At 41.2% G+C, this 20,045-nt stretch overlaps 1 protein-coding gene across 7 annotated transcripts in view; it reads right to left on the minus strand.

The window, feature by feature from the left end:
- The window catches only part of LOC124038796 (non-muscle caldesmon-like), a 61,796-nt gene extending 43,779 nt beyond the window's left edge, over positions 1 to 18,017 (minus strand). For all 7 annotated transcript variants that reach the window (XR_006839426.1, XR_006839410.1, XM_046354865.1 and 4 more), the window contains exons 1-2: positions 17,686 to 18,017; positions 3,865 to 4,017 (exon numbers count right to left, since the gene is read on the minus strand). Coding sequence is in view for 5 of the 7 variants with exons in the window: in XM_046354865.1 (XP_046210821.1) it covers positions 3,865 to 4,017; positions 17,686 to 17,744 (212 nt within the window). In the remaining 2 variants the exon portion in view is untranslated. The remainder of the gene's footprint in view (positions 1 to 3,864; positions 4,018 to 17,685) is intronic.
- Between the last annotated feature and the right edge of the window lie 2,028 nt (positions 18,018 to 20,045).

The raw sequence follows: 20,045 nt of genomic DNA on the forward strand, positions 1-20,045 counted from the left end.
TATTTATTTTATTTTGATTTGAGGCCCAACTCCTCCATGTCCTTGACATTATTGGCCAATCATTATATATCTGCACTGACTCTTATCTTGCACTGAGCCAATGCACACTCACTAGACTATATATACACACAATGTACACACTCACTAGACTATATATACACACCATATACACACTCACTAGACTATATATGCACACGATATACACACTCACTCACATACCCTGCGTTGTCACTCCCGCACAAAACCCACACACATTCAGGTACACTACATATGCACACACACACATTACACACACACATGTACACTCACACACACTTTTACACTCATCATTTGCTGTTGCTACTCTGTTTTTTATTTAACTCATGTTATTTTTATCCTGATGCCTAGTTACTTTACCCTACCTTCATGAACGTATCTACCTCAAATAGTTCATACCTCTGGTACGTATACTCCCTGTATATAGCTCCATTCTTGTGTATTTTCTTTTATTCCTCGTGCTACTATGTTATTTGTTTAATTTTTAATCTCTGCATCATTGGGAAGGATTCGTAAGAATGCATTTGGGGAGGTAGCGTAGCCTAGTGGTTAGATCGTTGGACTAGTAACCCCGAGTTCAAACCCCCGAGCTGACAAGGTACAAATCTGTCGTTCTGCCCCTGAACAGGCAGTTAACCCACTGTTCCCAGGCCGTCATTGAAAATAAGAATATGTTCTTAACTGACTTGCCTGGTTAAATAAAGATAAAATAAATACATTTCACAGCAAAGTCTACACCAGTTGTATTTGGAGCATTTGACAAATAATAATTTGATTTGATTTATTTGGTTAGAGTAAATGTCATTCCTGTTCATCATGTTAAGCTTAAATACTACAAATTCAATTTTGACTTATTTTTTCCCCCACATTAGCTAGTTAACACAAAGTTAGCCAAAGGAAGCTAGCACTATGTTGATTTTGCGACAAACAAATGCATGGCTTTCGACCTATAAGCAATAAAGCTAGGGAGGTCGATCTAGTCAACGTGGCACGGTAGTGGGTTGAGTTAAATGAGAGAGCTCGCTAGTAATTCTTCCCTTCCATGTAGAAAAGCTTGTCGGTAGGATAGCCAAGTCTTCGCAGCTAGTGTGATGCTAGCTATCACAGGACAAAAAGGAAGAAGAATAGACCAAGCTAATTCCAGGGGTGTAAAGTGCTTAAGTAATAATTATTTAAAGCACGACCTAAGTAGTTTTTTTGGGGTATCTGTACTTTACTATTTATAAGTTTGACAACTTTTACTCCACTATAATCCTGAAGAAAATGATATACTTTTTACTCCATACATTTTCACTGACACCGAAAAGTACTTACACTTTGAATGCTTAGCAGGACAGGAATATTGTCCAATGCACAAACTTATCAACAGAACATCTCTGGTCATCCCTACTGCCTCTGATCTGGTGGACTCACTAAACAGAGAACATCTCTGGTCATCCCTACTGCCTCTGATCTGGTGGACTCACTAAACAGAGAACATCTCTGGTCATCCCTACTGCCTCTGATCTGGTGGACTCACTAAACAGAGAACATCTCTGGTCATCCCTACTGCCTCTGATCTGGTGGACTCACTAAACAGAGAACATCTCTGGTCATCCCTACTGCCTCTGATCTGGTGGACTCACTAAACAGAGAACATCTCTGGTCATCCCTACTGCCTCTGATCTGGTGGACTCACTAAACAGAGAACATCTCTGGTCATCCCTACTGCCTCTGATCTGGTGGACTCACTAAACAGAGAACATCTCTGGTCATCTCTACTGCCTCTGATCTGGTGGACTCACTAAACAGGGAACATCTCTGGCTATCTGTAAATAAATAAAAACATGCTGTCTGGTTTGCTTAAGGAATTTTAAATGATTTACACTTTAACTTTTGATAATTAAGTATATTTTAGCAATAACATTTACTTTTGATACTTAAGTATTTTTAAAACCAAATAATTTTAGACTTTTACTCAAGTAGTGTTTTACTGGGTGACTTTAACTTGAGTCATTTTATATTAAGATATAATTTTTTTACTCAAGTATGACAATTGGGTACTTTTCCCACCATGGGCTAATTCTTACGGAAGCAAAAACTTTCCTTTCGTTAAAGTCACCCACCACAAAAGACGGAAAAACCTGTGTTCGGCGGCTTAACCTCAACGGCAAACCTGTTAACAGTTAAACAAGAAAACAGATCAAGTAATGCTGAGGAGAGCTAGAGTAGAACTCTTCTGTGAGGAAGAGAGGTGAGAATTATCAGAGGGCGGGAGAGTGGATCTTTAGTAAGAGGGGAGGGGCTCCCTCATTCGCCACTCAACCTGTTTGTCTCTAACATAAGTGTTTGATTGGTTCTTCGAGCTACTTAGAGATTCTTGTGAATGCCAAAGTAAAATATCAAAATGAATAACTGAAAGAGAACAGTGAGTGCTTGAAAAGGTTTTGACATTTTCGAATGCCTGTTTTATGAACAAGCAACAATTACACGTCAAGTCATTCACTAAATCAAATCAAATCAAATTGTATTTCTCCCATGCGGCAAATACAACAGGTGTAGTAGACCTTACAGTGAAATGCTTACTTACAAGCTCTTAACCAACAATGCTTTCAGAAGTTAAGAAGAAAAACATTTTAAGTAAAAAAAATAGATGAAAAAATAGATATATTATAGAAACAAAAGGTTACAAATAATTAAACAGCAGCTGTAAAATAACAATAGCAATAGCGAGGCTATATACAGGGGGTACCAGCACAGAGTCAATGTGTGGGGGCACCGGTTAGTCGAGGTAATTGAGGTAATATGTTAACATAGGTAGAGTTAAAGTAACCCGGTTTAGAAAGTTTTAGAAACGTGGAGCCATTGACATGATCAGCTGTTTTACTCTCTCTTCTCCCCACTTGAAGAAGGTGTTGGAGAGACAGTCTGTTATTAAATATGTGAGATTAAAAGTGGCAGTTATGATAAGGGCCATGACATAGTAGTCATTTTTCAAGACACTTTGTAGTTAACATTCTTCTGAAATGCTGTAATGGGAAGGCAGCTGTGTGTTCTTCTTCACTCGGAGAGATTGAAGGAATGAGTGCGGGAGAGAGAGAGAGAAAAGAGAGAGAATGAAGGGGAGAGAGGGGAGAGAGAGAGTTAGAGAGAGGGAGGAAGAGCGACTGGGGTAGAGAGAGGAGAGAGAGAGAGGGATTAAGAGGAGATGTGGAGATGAATGGCTTTTCCCAAAGGAAATATTTATTTGTTGTAACCACGCATCCTCAGGATTGTGGAGCAGATCCATAAACAACTGAATGTATGGCAAGCAGGGGGAACTAACCGTCCCAGTAGCACTCCCATGATATGATAGACTGAGGCATCCACAGCTGGGAAGTCTGAAAACACCCCTTAATATAAATCATTGCATCAGTACAATCCAAAACATACTGTAATAGAGACACTGTAGTTTAGATTTGAGAGATGGGACATGACTGAGCGGGTGAATGAGTAATGTTTGGGACAGGAAAGTCATCTCAAATGACTGATCTACTATAGGTTCAATAACTCCATTATCATCTTGGATGAGTCAAAGTAAAGTACATTCTTAGCTAATTGGAAAAAAAGAGTTCCAAAAGAGTTCCTCGGCTGTCCCTATAGGAGAACCCTTTTTGGCTCCAGGTTCTTGTAGAACCCTCTGTGGAAAGGGTTCTACATGGAACACAAAAGGGTTCTACCTGGAACCAAAAGCGTTCTACCTGGAATCAAATAGAGTTCTTCAAAGGGTTATTTTATGGGTACTGCCAAGGAACCCTTTAAGGTTCTAGAGAACACCTTTTTTTCCTAAGAATGTATTTGGGTACTTACAGGCCGTCCTCAGCCAGGACCACATTGTCTAGTGAAAGGCCTCCAGGGTCCGAGGTGCTGCTGCTGCCCATACTGCGGTAGGATTCCCGGGCCCTCCGCCGACGCTCTCGCTCCACCTCCTCTGCATCCTCAACGCTCCTTTGGGTGGTGATTCTGTGGAGAGCCGGAGAGATGCATTGTTTAAAGCTATAGTCTGAGATTTGAAAGACAACTAAATGGGTCCTTGCCACTTGTTTCGGTATACTTCTGAGATATGGGACTAGGGAACAAATGTAATAAATAATGGAAATGACCATTGAACAGCTTTCAAAATCACAGACTGTAGCTTTAGAACCTAAATAAGGAACTGTTTTTAGCCCCGTCTGTCTTTGAGCGTTATATTTATAGCTGACATGGATTCTCTGAGTCATCATCCTGGGCTCAGCCTGGGCTCTCCAAAGAAGATGTTTTTAAAACAATGCCTAACCCACTACAGCATCCCCCGCATCACTACAGCATCCCCCGCACCAGTAAACATGTGGCTGTCCTTTTGTTTGCATTTTACTGCAGCAACATATTTATCACAACAGTCTATTCCCCTTTCTCCACGGCAGAACAAACCAAACCCCCCATGGGACGCAAAATGGGTTTAGAGTTCACCTTCGCTGATTTAGACATTTAGACATTTAGACATTGCCTGGAAGTGCATGCCATATATTTTTCTGTGATTATGATAGCAGATACTACAGCACTTATGGACGTGTCTGTTGTGCTGTATGTCTCTGTTGTGTAGCGAAGGGACCATGGCATTAGCCTCAGGGTGAATACACACACACGCAAACACACACACACACACACACACACACACACACACACACACACACACACACACACACACACACACACACACACACACACACACACACACACACACACACACACACACACACACACACACACACACACACACACACACACACACACACACACACACACATTTGTATTTGCCTGAGTGTGAATGCAGGAGGTTAATAGGTTCCATCTGTGTGTCAGGGTGTCAGATGACAGCACGCACAACCATTTGGCTTCTGGATCAATTAAGGAAGGCTCAGGTCACTAATAGGGCCCTAATGTGTCCCAGACCCCAGGTCCTGTGTGCGTGTGTGTGTGTGTGTTGTTACCACCACCTGAGACCATCAACCCATCTGTTTCAGTGACTCTCCATTTTACAACACCCCCTATAAAGAGCCATGTAGGTGGGATGGTCTGTAAAATCAACCCCCCAACACCCATTAGTAATTTTCAGTTACAAGCAATAGCATCAGATTCGTTCCCTCATTCCCCTCTCCTCCCTTTGCCTTCAGGCACTTTCTTTCTTTCCTGTTTTCCATTTGCGTAGCAGTTATGGTCAGCGTGAATAGGTAGGAGAGAGAGAGAGAGGCCAGGGGAGAACGACATGACCAAGTGCCCAAAACCACTGAGTTGTGAATCAGGAAGCTATTTCACAAAGGCGATTTCATAGTATAGCACATTTGACACATCAGTTATGAGGTAAAATATAATTTGTGTGAGTTTGTCTCCAATTCTTTTTGGACACAACCATTGTGGAGACAAGGACGCAATCACAGCCAGTTGGTATGGTAGTAGTGGACGTTTCAGGACCAAGGCTCTCTGACTTAACTTTTATAACCTCTTATTATTTTTCCTTTAATCAGCATTATGGGATTATCTCATTCTTGGCACAAGTCAAACGTCTGACTCAGATGATGATGTAATTCATTTTTTGGTGTCTGGATTATAGATGGCCTTTCTTTCTTTGTCATCCTCTGACAAAGAAAGAATCTGTTCTCGTTTAAACCTAATCTAAGTGACCCATTTTCTCACTCCATCTTTTAGATCTGTAACCGATCTGTAATAGCTTTATTTCCATGAACTCACTCTCACAGTAGTGAGAAAAGACACTCCAAAGAATATGGTTTACAGAATCTGGTTTACATTGGGGCTTATGTTGCCTTTCCTGACAATTGTATCAATGTCTAAGCTCGACTTCCTCCGAATAACGTTCAAAAGCAACAGCCGCAGGGCCAAGGAGCCAGACTCCGACAGTGAGACTGTTGAGGGAATGTATTTGGGCGGTTTTTGCCCCTTTGTAAATTCACACCAGAGCAAGCCTGAGCAGGCCACTCCTGTCGCCACACAAAACTGAAGACAAACAGGCAAATGCCTCTCCAGAGCAGATGGTCAGTGTTGTGTGTCACAGGTGAGTGTGATTAGCGGGAGTTCCTGGAATGAGAACGGTTTCAGTATGATATGTTAGATTATAGGTTAACCTTTAAAATATATAATCGATAATATATCAACCAGGACTGTAGCTTTTTCAATAGGAGTGGGAGAGACAATGGCTGCCCCATTCTGTTGGGCAAGCAAAACTCTGTGAACACCCAGCTATCCACTGACACAATGTGATCTTTCTCCCTCATATTTCAAAATAAAAGCCTGAAACTAGGTCTAAAGACTGTTGACACGTTGCGGAAGCCATAGGAAAAGGAATCTGGTTGATATCCCTTTAAATGGAGGCAAGGCATCCAATGGTACAGAGAGCTTTCAGGAAAAACAGCACTTCCTTGTTGGATTTTCCTAAGGTTTTCGCCTGCAATATCAGTTCTGTTATACATCCAGACAAGATTTTGACAGTTTTGGAAACTTTAGAGTGTTTTCTATCCTAATCTGACAATTATATTCATATTCTAGTTTCTGGGCCTGAGAAATAGGCAGTTTCAATTGCGTACATCTTTTAGCCAAAAACGAAAATCCTGCCCCCTACACTCAAGAAGATATCCTAGCTTCTGGATATGCATATAGCTTCTGGACCTGAGTAACAGGCCGTTTACTTTGGGCATGCTTTTCATCCGGATGTCAAAATACTGCCCCCTACCCTAGAGAAGTTAATCTCCTGCACCGCAGCCTCGTGTTTGGATAGCAGTCGTCCAGCAGTCGTCGTAGAGGCTCACAGACTGCTGACAGGGTTGGCATGAACTTTGAGAGATAGTTTGCAAAGCTGATAAGATGCTGCTCTCCTTTTGCATCAGTCGGGTTTGGCATAACGAGGATCACTCTTACTTTCTCCTTGTCTGGCTGCAGGCCTTTGGCTGAGAGGATGTGGCAATAGAAGTGCCTTTCACTTTGAATTATAGTTTCTAGAAGGCCAAGGCGCACCTTAACTGGTCAGTGTCTAGGATCTCCCCGGTACTGATCCTCATTCTGTTCACCAGATCCGGAGGTCTACGTCACTGGCGTTCTGGGTTTACTGAACAGGATTCATTATCATCAATCCTGGACTGTCATGTCTGATTAAACACACCTGGTTTCCATTTCCCCTGATTAGTATGTTATATATGTTCCATCTCTTCCCTCTGTCTTTGTCGGTTATTGTTTCCATGTCCATTGTTGGTGTGAGTACCTATGAGTTGGTGAAGCTGTTATGCTGCATGGTTTATATATTTTGTATTACGGGTATCGTCCCGTATCGTTCAACAAGGTTTACCCTCGCTCTTTTGTTTGGGTACAGCCCAGTGTTTTGTATACGTGTTTGTTTTGGGTATATTAAAAACCTCTATTGTGTATTCCTGCTCCTGTCTCCAAATCCTTTATACCAGCGTGACAGTCGGCAGTGCTCCATCAGTGCTAGAAGCTTCACAACTTCGTTGCATTCTGCTTGTTCGTTGTGCCACTGTAGCCTACAATCAGGATATCATCAGCGACTGGTAAAATGGCTTTGAGCCAGTAACTTGTGCTGCTTGCGTTGATATACCTCAGGCACCACGGAGTCAACAAACAGGAGCTTGAGCCAGCATTTCTGACTCCAAGGGGTCGAGAAGGTATTCATGAAGCTACTTTCTTCATCCAACTTGCATTGCAGGAATGCGGTGTGTCCAGTTTGATGTCAAGTCATCTGTTATGTTAACTATCCAGAAAGGAGTGCAATAGGGCTCTGTTCTTGGAAGAATGTTGTTAATTATCTATTTTTAAATCCTTTTTAACTAGGCAAGTCACTTAAGAACAAATTCTTACTTACAATGACGGCCTGCCAGGGAACAGTGGGTTAACTGCCTTGTTAGATGTAGAACAACAGATTTCTATCTTGTCAGCTCAGGAATTTGATCCAGGAACCTTTTGCTTACTGGCTCAACACTCTAACCACTAGGCTACCCCTATATCTATATTACTATTGTTGATAGAATTGTGTCAAATGCTAATTTTAAGCTAATGACACAGTTGTTGTGCTTCATTACTGAATGAGGCCTTTGAAGAACTGCAGTCAGCCTTTGGTATTGTCCAGACTCAACTCTGTCAGATGAAATTGCTTTAAATGAGTTTGAAGCTATGTTAAACACTATGGTGGAAAATTAAGTGGTGGTCTGTGAATGTTTTGACCCCTAGTTGCGCCACACTTTCCCAAACCATCTTCCTGTTCATTGTGTAAATTGATGTTTTCTAAACTGTATTGTTTTGTTTTTTATGTTGTAAATGTGTATGCAACATTTGTGGTCATGTCTCTCTTGTAAAAGAGATTGTTAATCTCAATGAGACTAACCTTGGAAAATAAAGGTAAAACATTTATTTTTTTAGGTTTTGGAGATTGATTGTTTACTTCCACGGCGATGGAATAGGAGATCTCTTTGCCTTCAGTCAACGAGGTAAGTGGTGATGCTAGCTAGCCAGCTAACAACAAGGTGAGCACTATGCTGTAGTGTATTTAGCATTAGACAACGGTGTTTCTTTGACTATGGAATGTAACTAAGCCTATACTGTACTTAGCTACAAAAATAACAAGTGCGTGGCTTTCGAGCCACTTCTGATCCCGTGTTTTAGTATGATATGTTAGAAGAATTCATTAAAACGGCATGAATGGCAAGTTCAATAGTCATGTTCAAGTACAACGGTGTTTCCTTGACTATGGAGTTTTTCTATGGAGTTTTTCCTAGCCACCGTGCTTGTAAACCTGCTTTGCTTGCTGTTTGGGGTTTTAGGCTGGGTTTCTGTACAGCACTTTGAGATATCAGCTGATGTACGAAGGGCTATATAAATACATTTGATTTGATTTGAAGTATTGTACAAGTCCCTACATGCGGGGTCTGGATAACAGAGCAGCTAGTTGATTACCTATTAACTAGACCCCGTAACAGGAACTGCCAGAGGGTTTTAACTCCTCCTGGAGCATAGGCCACCAACAACCTTAACCCACAGAGATGAAGGCTACTCCTGGGTTTCAGACTGGAGGTTCAGAGATGGGGAAGTTTGGCGATCTAAAACTAACCTAACAGCAGCCAGGGGATCACAAGCAATTACAATGTTTCATGATAATGTATTTGGTTGGCAAAGTACAGGCCGAAACATTGGCAGCCTGAGTCTTTTTCCCTCTGGAAGTTAAGGACATGATCTACCCCAACAATAAAGCTTTCAGGTGCACTGAGGGTGTAGGAATGATGATGTGGCAAAAATGTGAACCCCTCTGGTAATTCATTCCCTAATTTCTGAGTCCCATGTTAGGTTTGACACCTGGCTGTTAAAGAACCAGACTGGCCACCCAGAGACCACAGAGATCAGAAGAGGACAGGAACATATATTCCTGCTGTTGTGTAGAATTTGTACATAAACACAGCGCTTGCTTGACCGTTGTAAGTAGTAAAGTAATACTTGACTACAGATGCATTAGGTAACAAAGTAAGCATTTCACAAACAAAGTCGTTATTAGCGTAAATTAGAAAGGTTAATAGCACATGTTTAACAAAATAAGTTATGTTGTTTACTTGCTGAATTATTAAATAATAACATCCCCTGATAAAAGACAGACAGACACTGAGAGGGGGGGGGGGTATTGTTGGGAAACCTTTCCATGATGATCTCATGGTTGTCATGAAACAAGTTAGAACAGTTACTTTGTGGAGGCCATTACATCAGCTAGTCACAATACCATGTTGTTGACGATACTGAAGATACTAATTTTCCAAGAAGTGGTTGAACAAGTTACGAAATGAGAGGAGCTCAGCTAATTTACTACATCTGGGAACCCAGATGACTCGGTGGTGCGCAACGCAAAAAAGGCAAGCAGGTCTGAGCACCGCAAATCCATTAGGGGTGCAAAAAGACAATACAGACTCAAACTTGAATTGATGTTCGACAACTCAGACAAACTCAGCTCACCTCGCTCATCATGAAGTGCTTTGAGAGGTTGGTCATGGCCCACATTGATGCCAGGATGCCAGCCACACTAGACCCACTCCAATCCTACCTCTCCAGCAAATCCACGGAATATGCCATTTCCATCGCTATTCACCTGGCTTTTAACACATCTGGACAAGAGGAAAACCTATGTGAGAATGCTGTTCATTGACTGCTGTTCAGCATTCAACTCTTTTGTTCCCTCCAAGCTTGACACCAAGCTCAGAGCCCTGGGTCTGGACACCACCCTCTGCAATTGGACCCTAGACTCCCTGATGGGCAGACCATAGGCCGTGAGAAATGGCAACAACACCTCCTCCACACTGACTATTAACATCAGAGCCCCCCACGGGTGTGTCCTCAGTCCTCTGCTGTACTCCCTGTTCACACATGTCTGCCTGCCTTTGCATGACCCCAACTCCAGCATCAAGTTTTCTGATGACACCACGGTTGTAGGCATGATAACCAAATGACGAGTCAGCCTACAGGGAGGAGGTAAGTTTACTGGCATTGTGGTGGCAGGACAACAAACTCTTCTTCAATGTCACCAAAACAAAGCAGTTGATTGTTGACTTCAGGAAGTAGAGGAGGGAACATGCCCCGTTCCATATCAATGGGACTGTAGTAGAGAGAGTCACGAGTTTCAAGTTCCTTGGCATCCACATCACCAAGGACTTGTCATGAACCAACAACACCACCACTCTTGTCAAGAGGGTGCAACAGTGTCTCTACTTCCTAAGGCGGCTGAAGAAATTTGGCATGCCACCCCGGGGCAGCATAAACAAGGACCCCACACACCCCAGCCACAAGCTGTTCTCTCCCTTACCGTCGGACAAACGGTGATGGAGCATGAGGTCTCATACCAAGAGGCTCAGAGACAGTTCCTATCTACAAGCCATAAGACTACTGAACACTTGAACTGGACCTGCTCTGATTCTCCTCACCTTAGCACACATCACAACTGTTGCTACCAGACTCTTATTATACTGCTCAATTGATACATTTGCCCCCATCCCCCCTTCCCCAATATTTGTGTAAATACTGTATTTTAAATCGTGTGTTCCTGTATAATATTTATGCTCAAATGTTTATTCTATTATAATGTAATTTACTTTGTTCGTATTCTTATTTGGTCAAAAGTTTGGACGAACTTACTCATTCAATGGTTTTTCTTTCTTTTTTACTATTTTCTACATTGTATCAACATCAAAACAATGCAATAACACATATGGAATCATGTAATAACCCAAAAAAAGTGTCATTGAATTTGAGACATTAAGTTGTGCTGTGACAAGTTAGGGGTGGTGTACAGAAGATAGCTCTATTTGGTAAAAGACCAAGTCCATATGATGGCAAGAACAGCTCAAATAAGCAAAGAGAAACAACAGTCCATCATTACTTTAAGACATGAAGGTCAGTCAATCAGGAAACAATTCAAGAACTTTGAACGTTTCTTCAAGTGCAGTCACAAAAACCATCAAGCGCTGTGATGAAACTGACTCTCATGAGGACCGCCACAGGAAAGAAAGACCAAGAGTTATCTCTGCTGCAGAGGATAAGTTCAGTACCAGCCTCAGAAATTACAGTCCAAATAAATGCTTTGCAGAGTTCAAGTAAAAGACACATCTCAACATCAACTGTTCAGAGACTGTGTGAATCAGGCCTTCATGGTTGAATTGCGGCAAAGAAACCACTACTACAGGACGCCAATAAGAAGAAGAGACTTGCTTGGGCCAAGAAACACAAGCAATGGATATTTGACTGGCTGAAATCTGTCCTTTGGTCTGATGAGTCCAAAATGTGAGATTTTTGGTTCCAACTGCCATGTCTTTGTGAGAGACGCAGAGTAGGTGAAAGGATGATCTTCGCATGTGTGGCTCCCACCATGAAGCCTGGAGGAGGAGGTGTGATGTTGTGGGAGTGCTTTGTTGGTGACACTGTCTGTGAATATTTACAATTCAAGGCACACAACCAGCATGGCTACCACAGAATTCTGCAGCGATAGGCCATCCCATTTGGTTTGCACTTAGTGGGACTATCATTTGTTTTCAGCAGGACAATGAACAAACACACCTACAGGCTCTGTAAGGGCTATTTTACCAAGAAGGGGAGTGATGGAGTGCTGCATCAGATGACCTTGGCTCTACAATTATCAGACCTCAACACAATTAAGATGGTTTGGGATGAGTTGGACTGCAGAGTGAAGGAAAAACAGTGCGTAGCAGCATATGTGGGAACTCCTTCAAGACTGTTGGAAAAACATTCCAGGTGACTACCTCATTCCAGGTGACTACCTCATTCCAGGTGACTACCTCATTCCAGGTGACTACTGTCCTTCTGTAGCTCAGTTGGTAGAGCATGGCAGGTGACCACCCATACTAGAATGTATGCACACATGACTACTGGATGTAGTCATATATATACAGGTCGTCTATAATGTCAACTACAATCTTTGCTATGTAAAGCCCCACCTTATCTCAGCTCACTGGTCACCATAGTAACACCCACTTGCAGCATGGGATCCAGCAGGTATACTGCACTGGTCAACGAATTGCAAAAACCTCTGAAGCTGGGGCCTTTATATATCCCTCTCTAACTTTAAGCATCAGCTGTCAGAGCAGCTTACCGGTCACTGTACCAGTACACAGCCAATCTGTAAATAGCAGACCCAACTACCTCATCCCATATTATTACTTACCCTCTTGCTCTTTTGCACCCCAGTATCTCTACTTGCACGTCATCCTCTGCACGTCTATCACTCCAGTGTTAATGCTAAATTCTAATTATTTTGCCTCTATTGCCTATTTATTGCCTACCTCCCTACTCTTCTACATTTGCACAAACTGTACATAGCTTTTTCTGTTTTTCTTTTCTATTGTGTTATTGACTGTAAGTTTTTTTTAACGTGTAACTCTGCTGTTGTTTTTGTCGCACTGCTTTGTTTTATCTTGGCCAGGTGGCAGTTGTAAATGAGAACTTGTTCTCAACGGGCCTACCTAGTTAAATATAGGTGAAATATATATGTTTTTATAAAGTTTGTTGAGAGAATGCACAGCTGTCTTTACGGCAAAGGGTGTCTACTTTGAAGAATCTAAAATATATTTTGATTTGTTTAACAGTTTTTTGGTTACTATATGATTCCATATGTGCTATTTCAAAGTCTTGATGTCTTCACTATTATTCTACAATGTGGAAAACAGTAAAAATAAAGAAAAACCCTTGAATGAGTAGCTGTGTCCAAACTTTTGACTGGAACTGTATATGCGCACGTAATTTCTCAACTGCATGGAATACCATGATAAAGCTGTCCAATGAGCAGCTCTGGTGAAACTATTTGCATATCATCTTATCTCACCGTGTGGGATTAGATAGTTTGTGTATCTATCAGAGGAGGCGCCGTCACTCTCTCTGTCTCTCTCTCACTTCATTCAAAACAGACCAACATGCCTTTCCTGACCCATTCAAATGAATGTTACAACATGAGAAAACGTGTTTAGAGGCCTCATCTGGTACCTCATCTGGTACCTCATCTGGTACCTCAGCTGGTACCTCAGCTGGTACCTCAAAGAGCGGCATGTCAATACCCACAAAAACAAACAAAACAAAAATGGAAACAATCTCATAAAAATCTCTATAACACAAGCGCAGCTAGCCAAGCTACACTTATGTCAAGTGATTTTTCTCAGAGGGCAGTTTCATTGCTTTAGTGTAAGTGCTTTTAAAAAAACCAATAATGAGACCAAACTTTGAGTTTGTTTGGCTTCTAACATCAATATCTCTTTCTGACTTGATAGTAAATCTGAGACAACATAACATTTAGACAAGATGATGAGGGTTCATGAACAAACTGAAAACCATACTTTCATTGCGGGGGTGAAAATCTGTAAATAAAAATACAAAAATACAAAAACACTTCCAAAAGACTACAAGGGTTTGGCATTGTCAGACACCTTCTAATGATGGGATGGGACTCACTTAATAGTATATCTGAGGAAACAGAGCCTTCAGACAAGCGGATGAGAGGTTTGGCATAATCAGACACTTTCTAAGGAAGGGATGGGATGGAGGAGTGTCTGTCTGAAGCTGATGTCATCCATCTCTCTCCACTCTCCCAGAGTGGCACCATCTGCACTGAGGATTAGCCCAACTGCTTCTTGGGACACAGCTCTGATGCACTCCCTGGCCTGGCTGTAGTGTTTATGACTGTTCCCTAAACACATTGGTTGAAGAGCATTCTACTCCCCTCCTAACGGTTCCCTCACTCAGTGGTGTAAAGTACACAAGTAAAGTACTTAAAGTACTACTTAAGTCATTTTTTGGGAGAGTATATCTATTTTACTTACTTATTTATATTTTTGACAACTTTTACTTTTTTCTCCACTACATTCCTAAAGAAAATATGTACTTTTTACTCCCAGAAATTGTCCCCTACACCCGAAAGTACTACATTTCAAATGCTCAGGCAGGACAGCAATATGTTCCAATTTATGCACCTATCAATATAATGCATTGTCATCCCTACTGCCTCTGAGTATGGGAATGTGTCTCTGTCTGGCATCTGGTTTGCTTAAAATATGGAATTTGATGTATAGCATTTACTTTTACTTTTTACTTTTACTCAAGTATGACAATTGTGTACTTTTTCCACCACTGCCCTCACTTTTAAAAGTTAATGTTCTGTTAACTCATACCCAAATAATGTTGCTGACTCATCTTATACTCACTCACATTTGTGGTCAAAGCATAAATTGGAGAAAAAAAACACTTCAAAAAACCCCACCTCAAACTTTTCTCAAACAGACCGTTTAGAAAATGCTTGCTATTCACTCATAGAATATGATGTCATACATCTGAAGAGGATGAGCCGGCCAATCAGCGGGTCTAATGAACGGTATACACCCACACTATTCTGTTGTTGGGTTACGCCCACACCATTACAACTTGGAAAATCTTATTTTTAACATAATTAACACTTTTTGGAAGGAGAACCATTTCACTCATATTGCATGTAATTATAGGTCGTATTTCATAGTAATCTGGGATCACTGGACAGTTAATTTAAGCGATATCCCACTAGACACAAACTAGCTGAACCAACGTTGTTTCCATATGATTTCAACAACAACTAACATTTTATGACATTGAATCAACTGAATGGATTCGCAGAATGTCATCAATGTAAAGGCATTTTGGGAACTTTAAACCTAAATACAATGACATGTTTCAAATGTTTGATTTCATGTTGAATTCACATTAGTTGACAACTCGATCAAATGTAAATTAAAACTTGAACTGACATCTGTGTGGCACCTCCCCTCATACATTTTGTAGAATTATGTCTACAGTATGATATGTGTAAAAACATCCTAACTCAGAAATGGCAACATCAGAGTAAACAAGAAGGCTAGTAAAAGGTATCACACACACACACACACACACACACACACACACACACACACACACACACACACACACACACACACACACACACACACACACACACACACACACACACACACACACACACACACACACACACACACACACACACACACACACACACACACACACACACACACACACACACACACAGCCATAATCAGGTTCATCAAAAAGCTGTGGGACGACACCAGTTTGAAACATGTAATCATTGGATGTTAATCACATCTTTAACACCGTGCCTAAAGATAAACAGCCTTCTCATTGGCATGTCAAAGCAACTGGCAGAGCATTTCAAAGGGACAAGTGTGTGAGAGACAAGTGTGCGAGAAAATATTTTTTGGCAGCCCTGAAAAAATACCCACAAAAATGTATCTTGTATTCCACACCCTCGGAGCAGCCTAAGCCTCGACTCTCAGTTGTTTGACAAACCACACCTGCTCTGCTCCACCTGAAATCCTCAAGCCTGCCTCTCCTCTCCCATTGACAAAACTGGAAAACTCTGATTACACAATCAAAACAAAAGGATTGTATTTTCATTGAAGACTGAATGCAGCACTCATTCACTCTCTTTCACATATTATTTTGTTGATCATAATGGTTGAAGTGTCTTAAGGTCCCTTTCCCAAACAGTATTCTGTGTTCCTTCAAACTGGGAAGTAAATAAGACTGTCCGTTAATGGGACTGTATTGGTTCTCTTTAGATGGAATCAATGTTATTTTCATGTCTCATGTTATGTCCATTTACAGTCATTTAGCAGATGCTCTTATGCAGACTTGTTTCGTACTGGTCCCTCTTGGGAATCAAACTACAACCCTGGCGTTGCAAGTGCCATGCTCTACCCCTCTTCATTTTGAGAGTTTACAGAGTACCTACACTGTTCTTTCACTACCTGCTTTCTCCCATAGAGCAACGCTGGAGGAATGAAAAAAAGAAAGAAAAAGACCTAACATGCCACCACCCATAAGCAGCCTCTCTCACAATTGCGCTGCCCAAGTCACCCGTCACTTCTGACACAGGTTTGACGGAATTTCCCTCAGCTACAGTCAGAAGAGAAAGCCTTGGGCACCTCTTTCATAATCTTTCTCTTTATCTCTCTTATCTTCCCTCTCTCTGTCCCTCTATCTCTCTATCTCTCTCTCTCTCTACTTATCTCTCCATCTCTCTTCCACCACCCTCCAAGCCTCCTGAAGGAACAACAAACAACCTAGCCAGGAGGGCTGATGAAAAGGTCTGTCTCTGGTGACAGAGTGGCGCTCTGCTTCAGTGCCTGTCCAGGTTGTGTCAACGGTGATAAGACCCAGGGCAATGGTCATTGAATAACCCCTCCTGTAATCAGAGCAGCAGGAGAAAGCCTGTATTTATAAAGCGTCTCAGAATAAGAGTGCTGATTTAGGATCAGGTCCCCCCCTCTTAGTCATTATGATTTAAAAGACAAGTGATTTAAAAGGCAAAACTGATCCTTGATCAGCACTCCTACTCGGAGACGCTTTGTGTATGCTGCTGTGTGGTCTGATCTCTGATCTCTGACCCACATCTACAGTACAGTACACTGATCCTTCCCTCTGGTGCCCAATCAGACAAACATGTTTACTAAGGAGAGGCTAGCCAGAACTGGGGATATATGGACACATGGTTTAACATTTGGATGATATTATGCAGTATATCAAACAGTTCAGTGTATTTTTTGTGTAAAATATGGATTTTAGACAAATTAATGCAGCAGTTTTCTTCAGCCAAGAAAGGGTGTTCTGAGTTAAATGAGGACAGGTTCTGACTCACGTCCATACGCGGAACACCAACACCAGCTGTAATTGAAGACCATTCCTAGATTAGTATACAGCATTTTGTCTTGAATTTTCCAGCTGCTTCGTGTGTTTGAGTTGTGTGCTGTTTAGGCCACACAGTACCTGTGCCTCAGTCACAGTAACGATTAACCTGATTGCTGCCTTGTGTCCACAAGACAAAGAGCTTGAGAAAGGGGCTGGAGCTACAACTCAATTTACTCTAGCATGCTGGCTGTAAAATAATATAGCACTATGACTCAATTTACGAGAGTCTAGCATACCTTTTCTTTATCATTTTCTCTGGCTCTTCCCTTCTGATAAACAGCATACTTAACTCTCTTTCTCTATTCAATCTATTTGTACTCCAATAACTGTATTCATATTTTTACTCACTTCAAGAGGTTCTGCAAACCTTGCTTGCTGGTGTTTCTTCTCGGGATTGCACGTGACATGTCTCCTTTCTCCTCTTCTTCCCCTTTTAGTCAGATCAAATATGTGACAGTGTAGCTCCTCTTCTTCCTCAGAATAACCTCTCTGTATCTTCCAGTCCTGAGCCCAATGGCCAGCGTGGAAGTTTCTGTAAGACAGATTTATGTACTCCTTTTCCACTCATTCACTCTCGGACACACACACACACAGACACAAGAAACACACACACAGGGATTCCTGTTCTCTTAGATCCTGTCCCCTGCGCAGCCTGTTGAAAATGTGAGGAGAGTTCAGAGCAGCACTCTCTTTCCTCTCACAGAGACAGGCTTTAGTCACTGCCCACCTCCCCTCCTCCTCCTCTCCCTCTTTCCCACATGTGGTTCTCATTGAGTGCTCAGAACGTGGCCCAACATCTTTTTACCTCCCTTCTGCAGGGTCATGTGGCTTTCCCTGGGGGAGGTGTAAAACGATAACCCAGACTTCTCTAATCCAGACCCCTAACACCCCCTGTCTCTCTGTCTGTTGCCCAGCCTATGCACTCCCCAGATCTCAAGTTTCACTCAGATTAGATCAGATTAAGAAAAACAATAAAGATATAACTGTTTGGACACAAACAACACTTAATGATCCTGGAATTACTAATAATCAATAGCAATATTGAGTAGGTTCTGTTTTATTTGCCAATCATAAAGTAGTTAAAACACTGTGATTGAACACATTGTGTTTATCACATGACAAATATACGTATATATAAGTCATGTGGAATTTGGAGAAGGCCTACTGGGCGCACCATGTCATTTCAATATGGGAATTTGGGTAATATTTGGTTGAGATTTCATCCTTTATGCACACATTCAGAAAGACAGCCAGAAGTTTGTGGAATTCCCAATGTTTTATCACTATGCTTTCAGCCATCTAAAAGCTCAGCCAAATTCGAATTTGAAAAACTATGTCAAATTTTTGGGGTTAGGGCTCGATTCAATCCGAAATGTAAAAGGTAATTTCCGATTGAGATGGTAAATGCAGCATTTACCGTGGATGCAGTCTCTGCAAACCCGGGAACATTGCCTTTAAATATCAATCGCGCTATAGCGCTGATCTTTGGTGGTACGAGCCCTTCGTTGTCATCTAAATGTGTTATCACAACACTTTAAACCATTTAAAAGCACAACAGATTTCAAATGGGAATACAATGTCAGATATTGTGTATTAATACAACAACTTAATGTATTATCAATGTGCTTCATCTAATAGCACAACCAAACGACCTGGATTGCAGTTGAGATTACATTAAAAGTAAATAGTGCAAGTGATCAAGGCTGTTTCTGCGCAGATTACTATAGCAATGTGAAGACCTCCACAGATTTACCGACCTTTGCATGTTATCTTGAAAATGCACACGTTCTATGATTACATATGGTTACAATATCCTCAAAATGTGGCCATGGTTGTGTTTCCCATTCAAAGGTTGAATAAATACTGTTACAAATGGTTCTCCTACGGGTCAAAGAACCATTTTGGAACCCTTTTTCTCTAAGAGCGTACATACAAAAAGTAATGTAATTTTTTAAATGGTTCTCCTGATATGGATGGCCCTGAAATTAAACCTGACCCTAAAGATGATTAAAGCTGATGAAAAGACTCTCAAATTAAAGCTGACAGGCTGCACTTTTACCTCAGAATCATTGTATTATGAATGTGCTGGAGTACAGAACCATTTACTGTTTACTGTACTGCAACAGTGATATTGAATTGTGTGTCATTGTCAATGCAACCAAACTCTACACACAAGTACATTTTAATATTGTTGTATGGTGGTATCTTGCATTTTGTGTTGTGGATATGTAGTAGTGTAGCGGTGTTATATGATGTATTGTTTAATATTTTTTGTTTTGCGTGTAATGGAAGTGCCTTGCTGTGTTCGGACCCCAGGAAGAGTAGCTGCCGCCTTGGCAGCAGCTATGGGGATCCCTAATAAATACAAAATATCAACATTTGAAGGAGATGTATCTTTTGTGCAACAGACTTAGTCTGGCTTGAATTCCAGTTTGTCTACAAATGAATAATTGATATGTTGAATTGCATAAAGGCCTAGGGTTTCAAGCTTTGGTTGATTTCAAATGTAATCTTCAAGTGAATCATTAACATGTTGGGTTCACGTCTCCATCTCAACCAGATGTCTAAATGAAAGAATGAGATTGAATCTAATCAAATCATACTTTAAATGCACTTTAAATGAAGGTTGTTTTGATGTTGGCCTATTCTTAATATAGATTTTGGCTTGATGTGAATCCAATATTTTATTTTATCTTTATTTAACTAGG

The sequence above is a fragment of the Oncorhynchus gorbuscha genome, linkage group LG01 (assembly GCF_021184085.1).
Source record: "Oncorhynchus gorbuscha isolate QuinsamMale2020 ecotype Even-year linkage group LG01, OgorEven_v1.0, whole genome shotgun sequence".
NCBI classification, from domain to species: domain Eukaryota; kingdom Metazoa; phylum Chordata; class Actinopteri; order Salmoniformes; family Salmonidae; genus Oncorhynchus; species Oncorhynchus gorbuscha.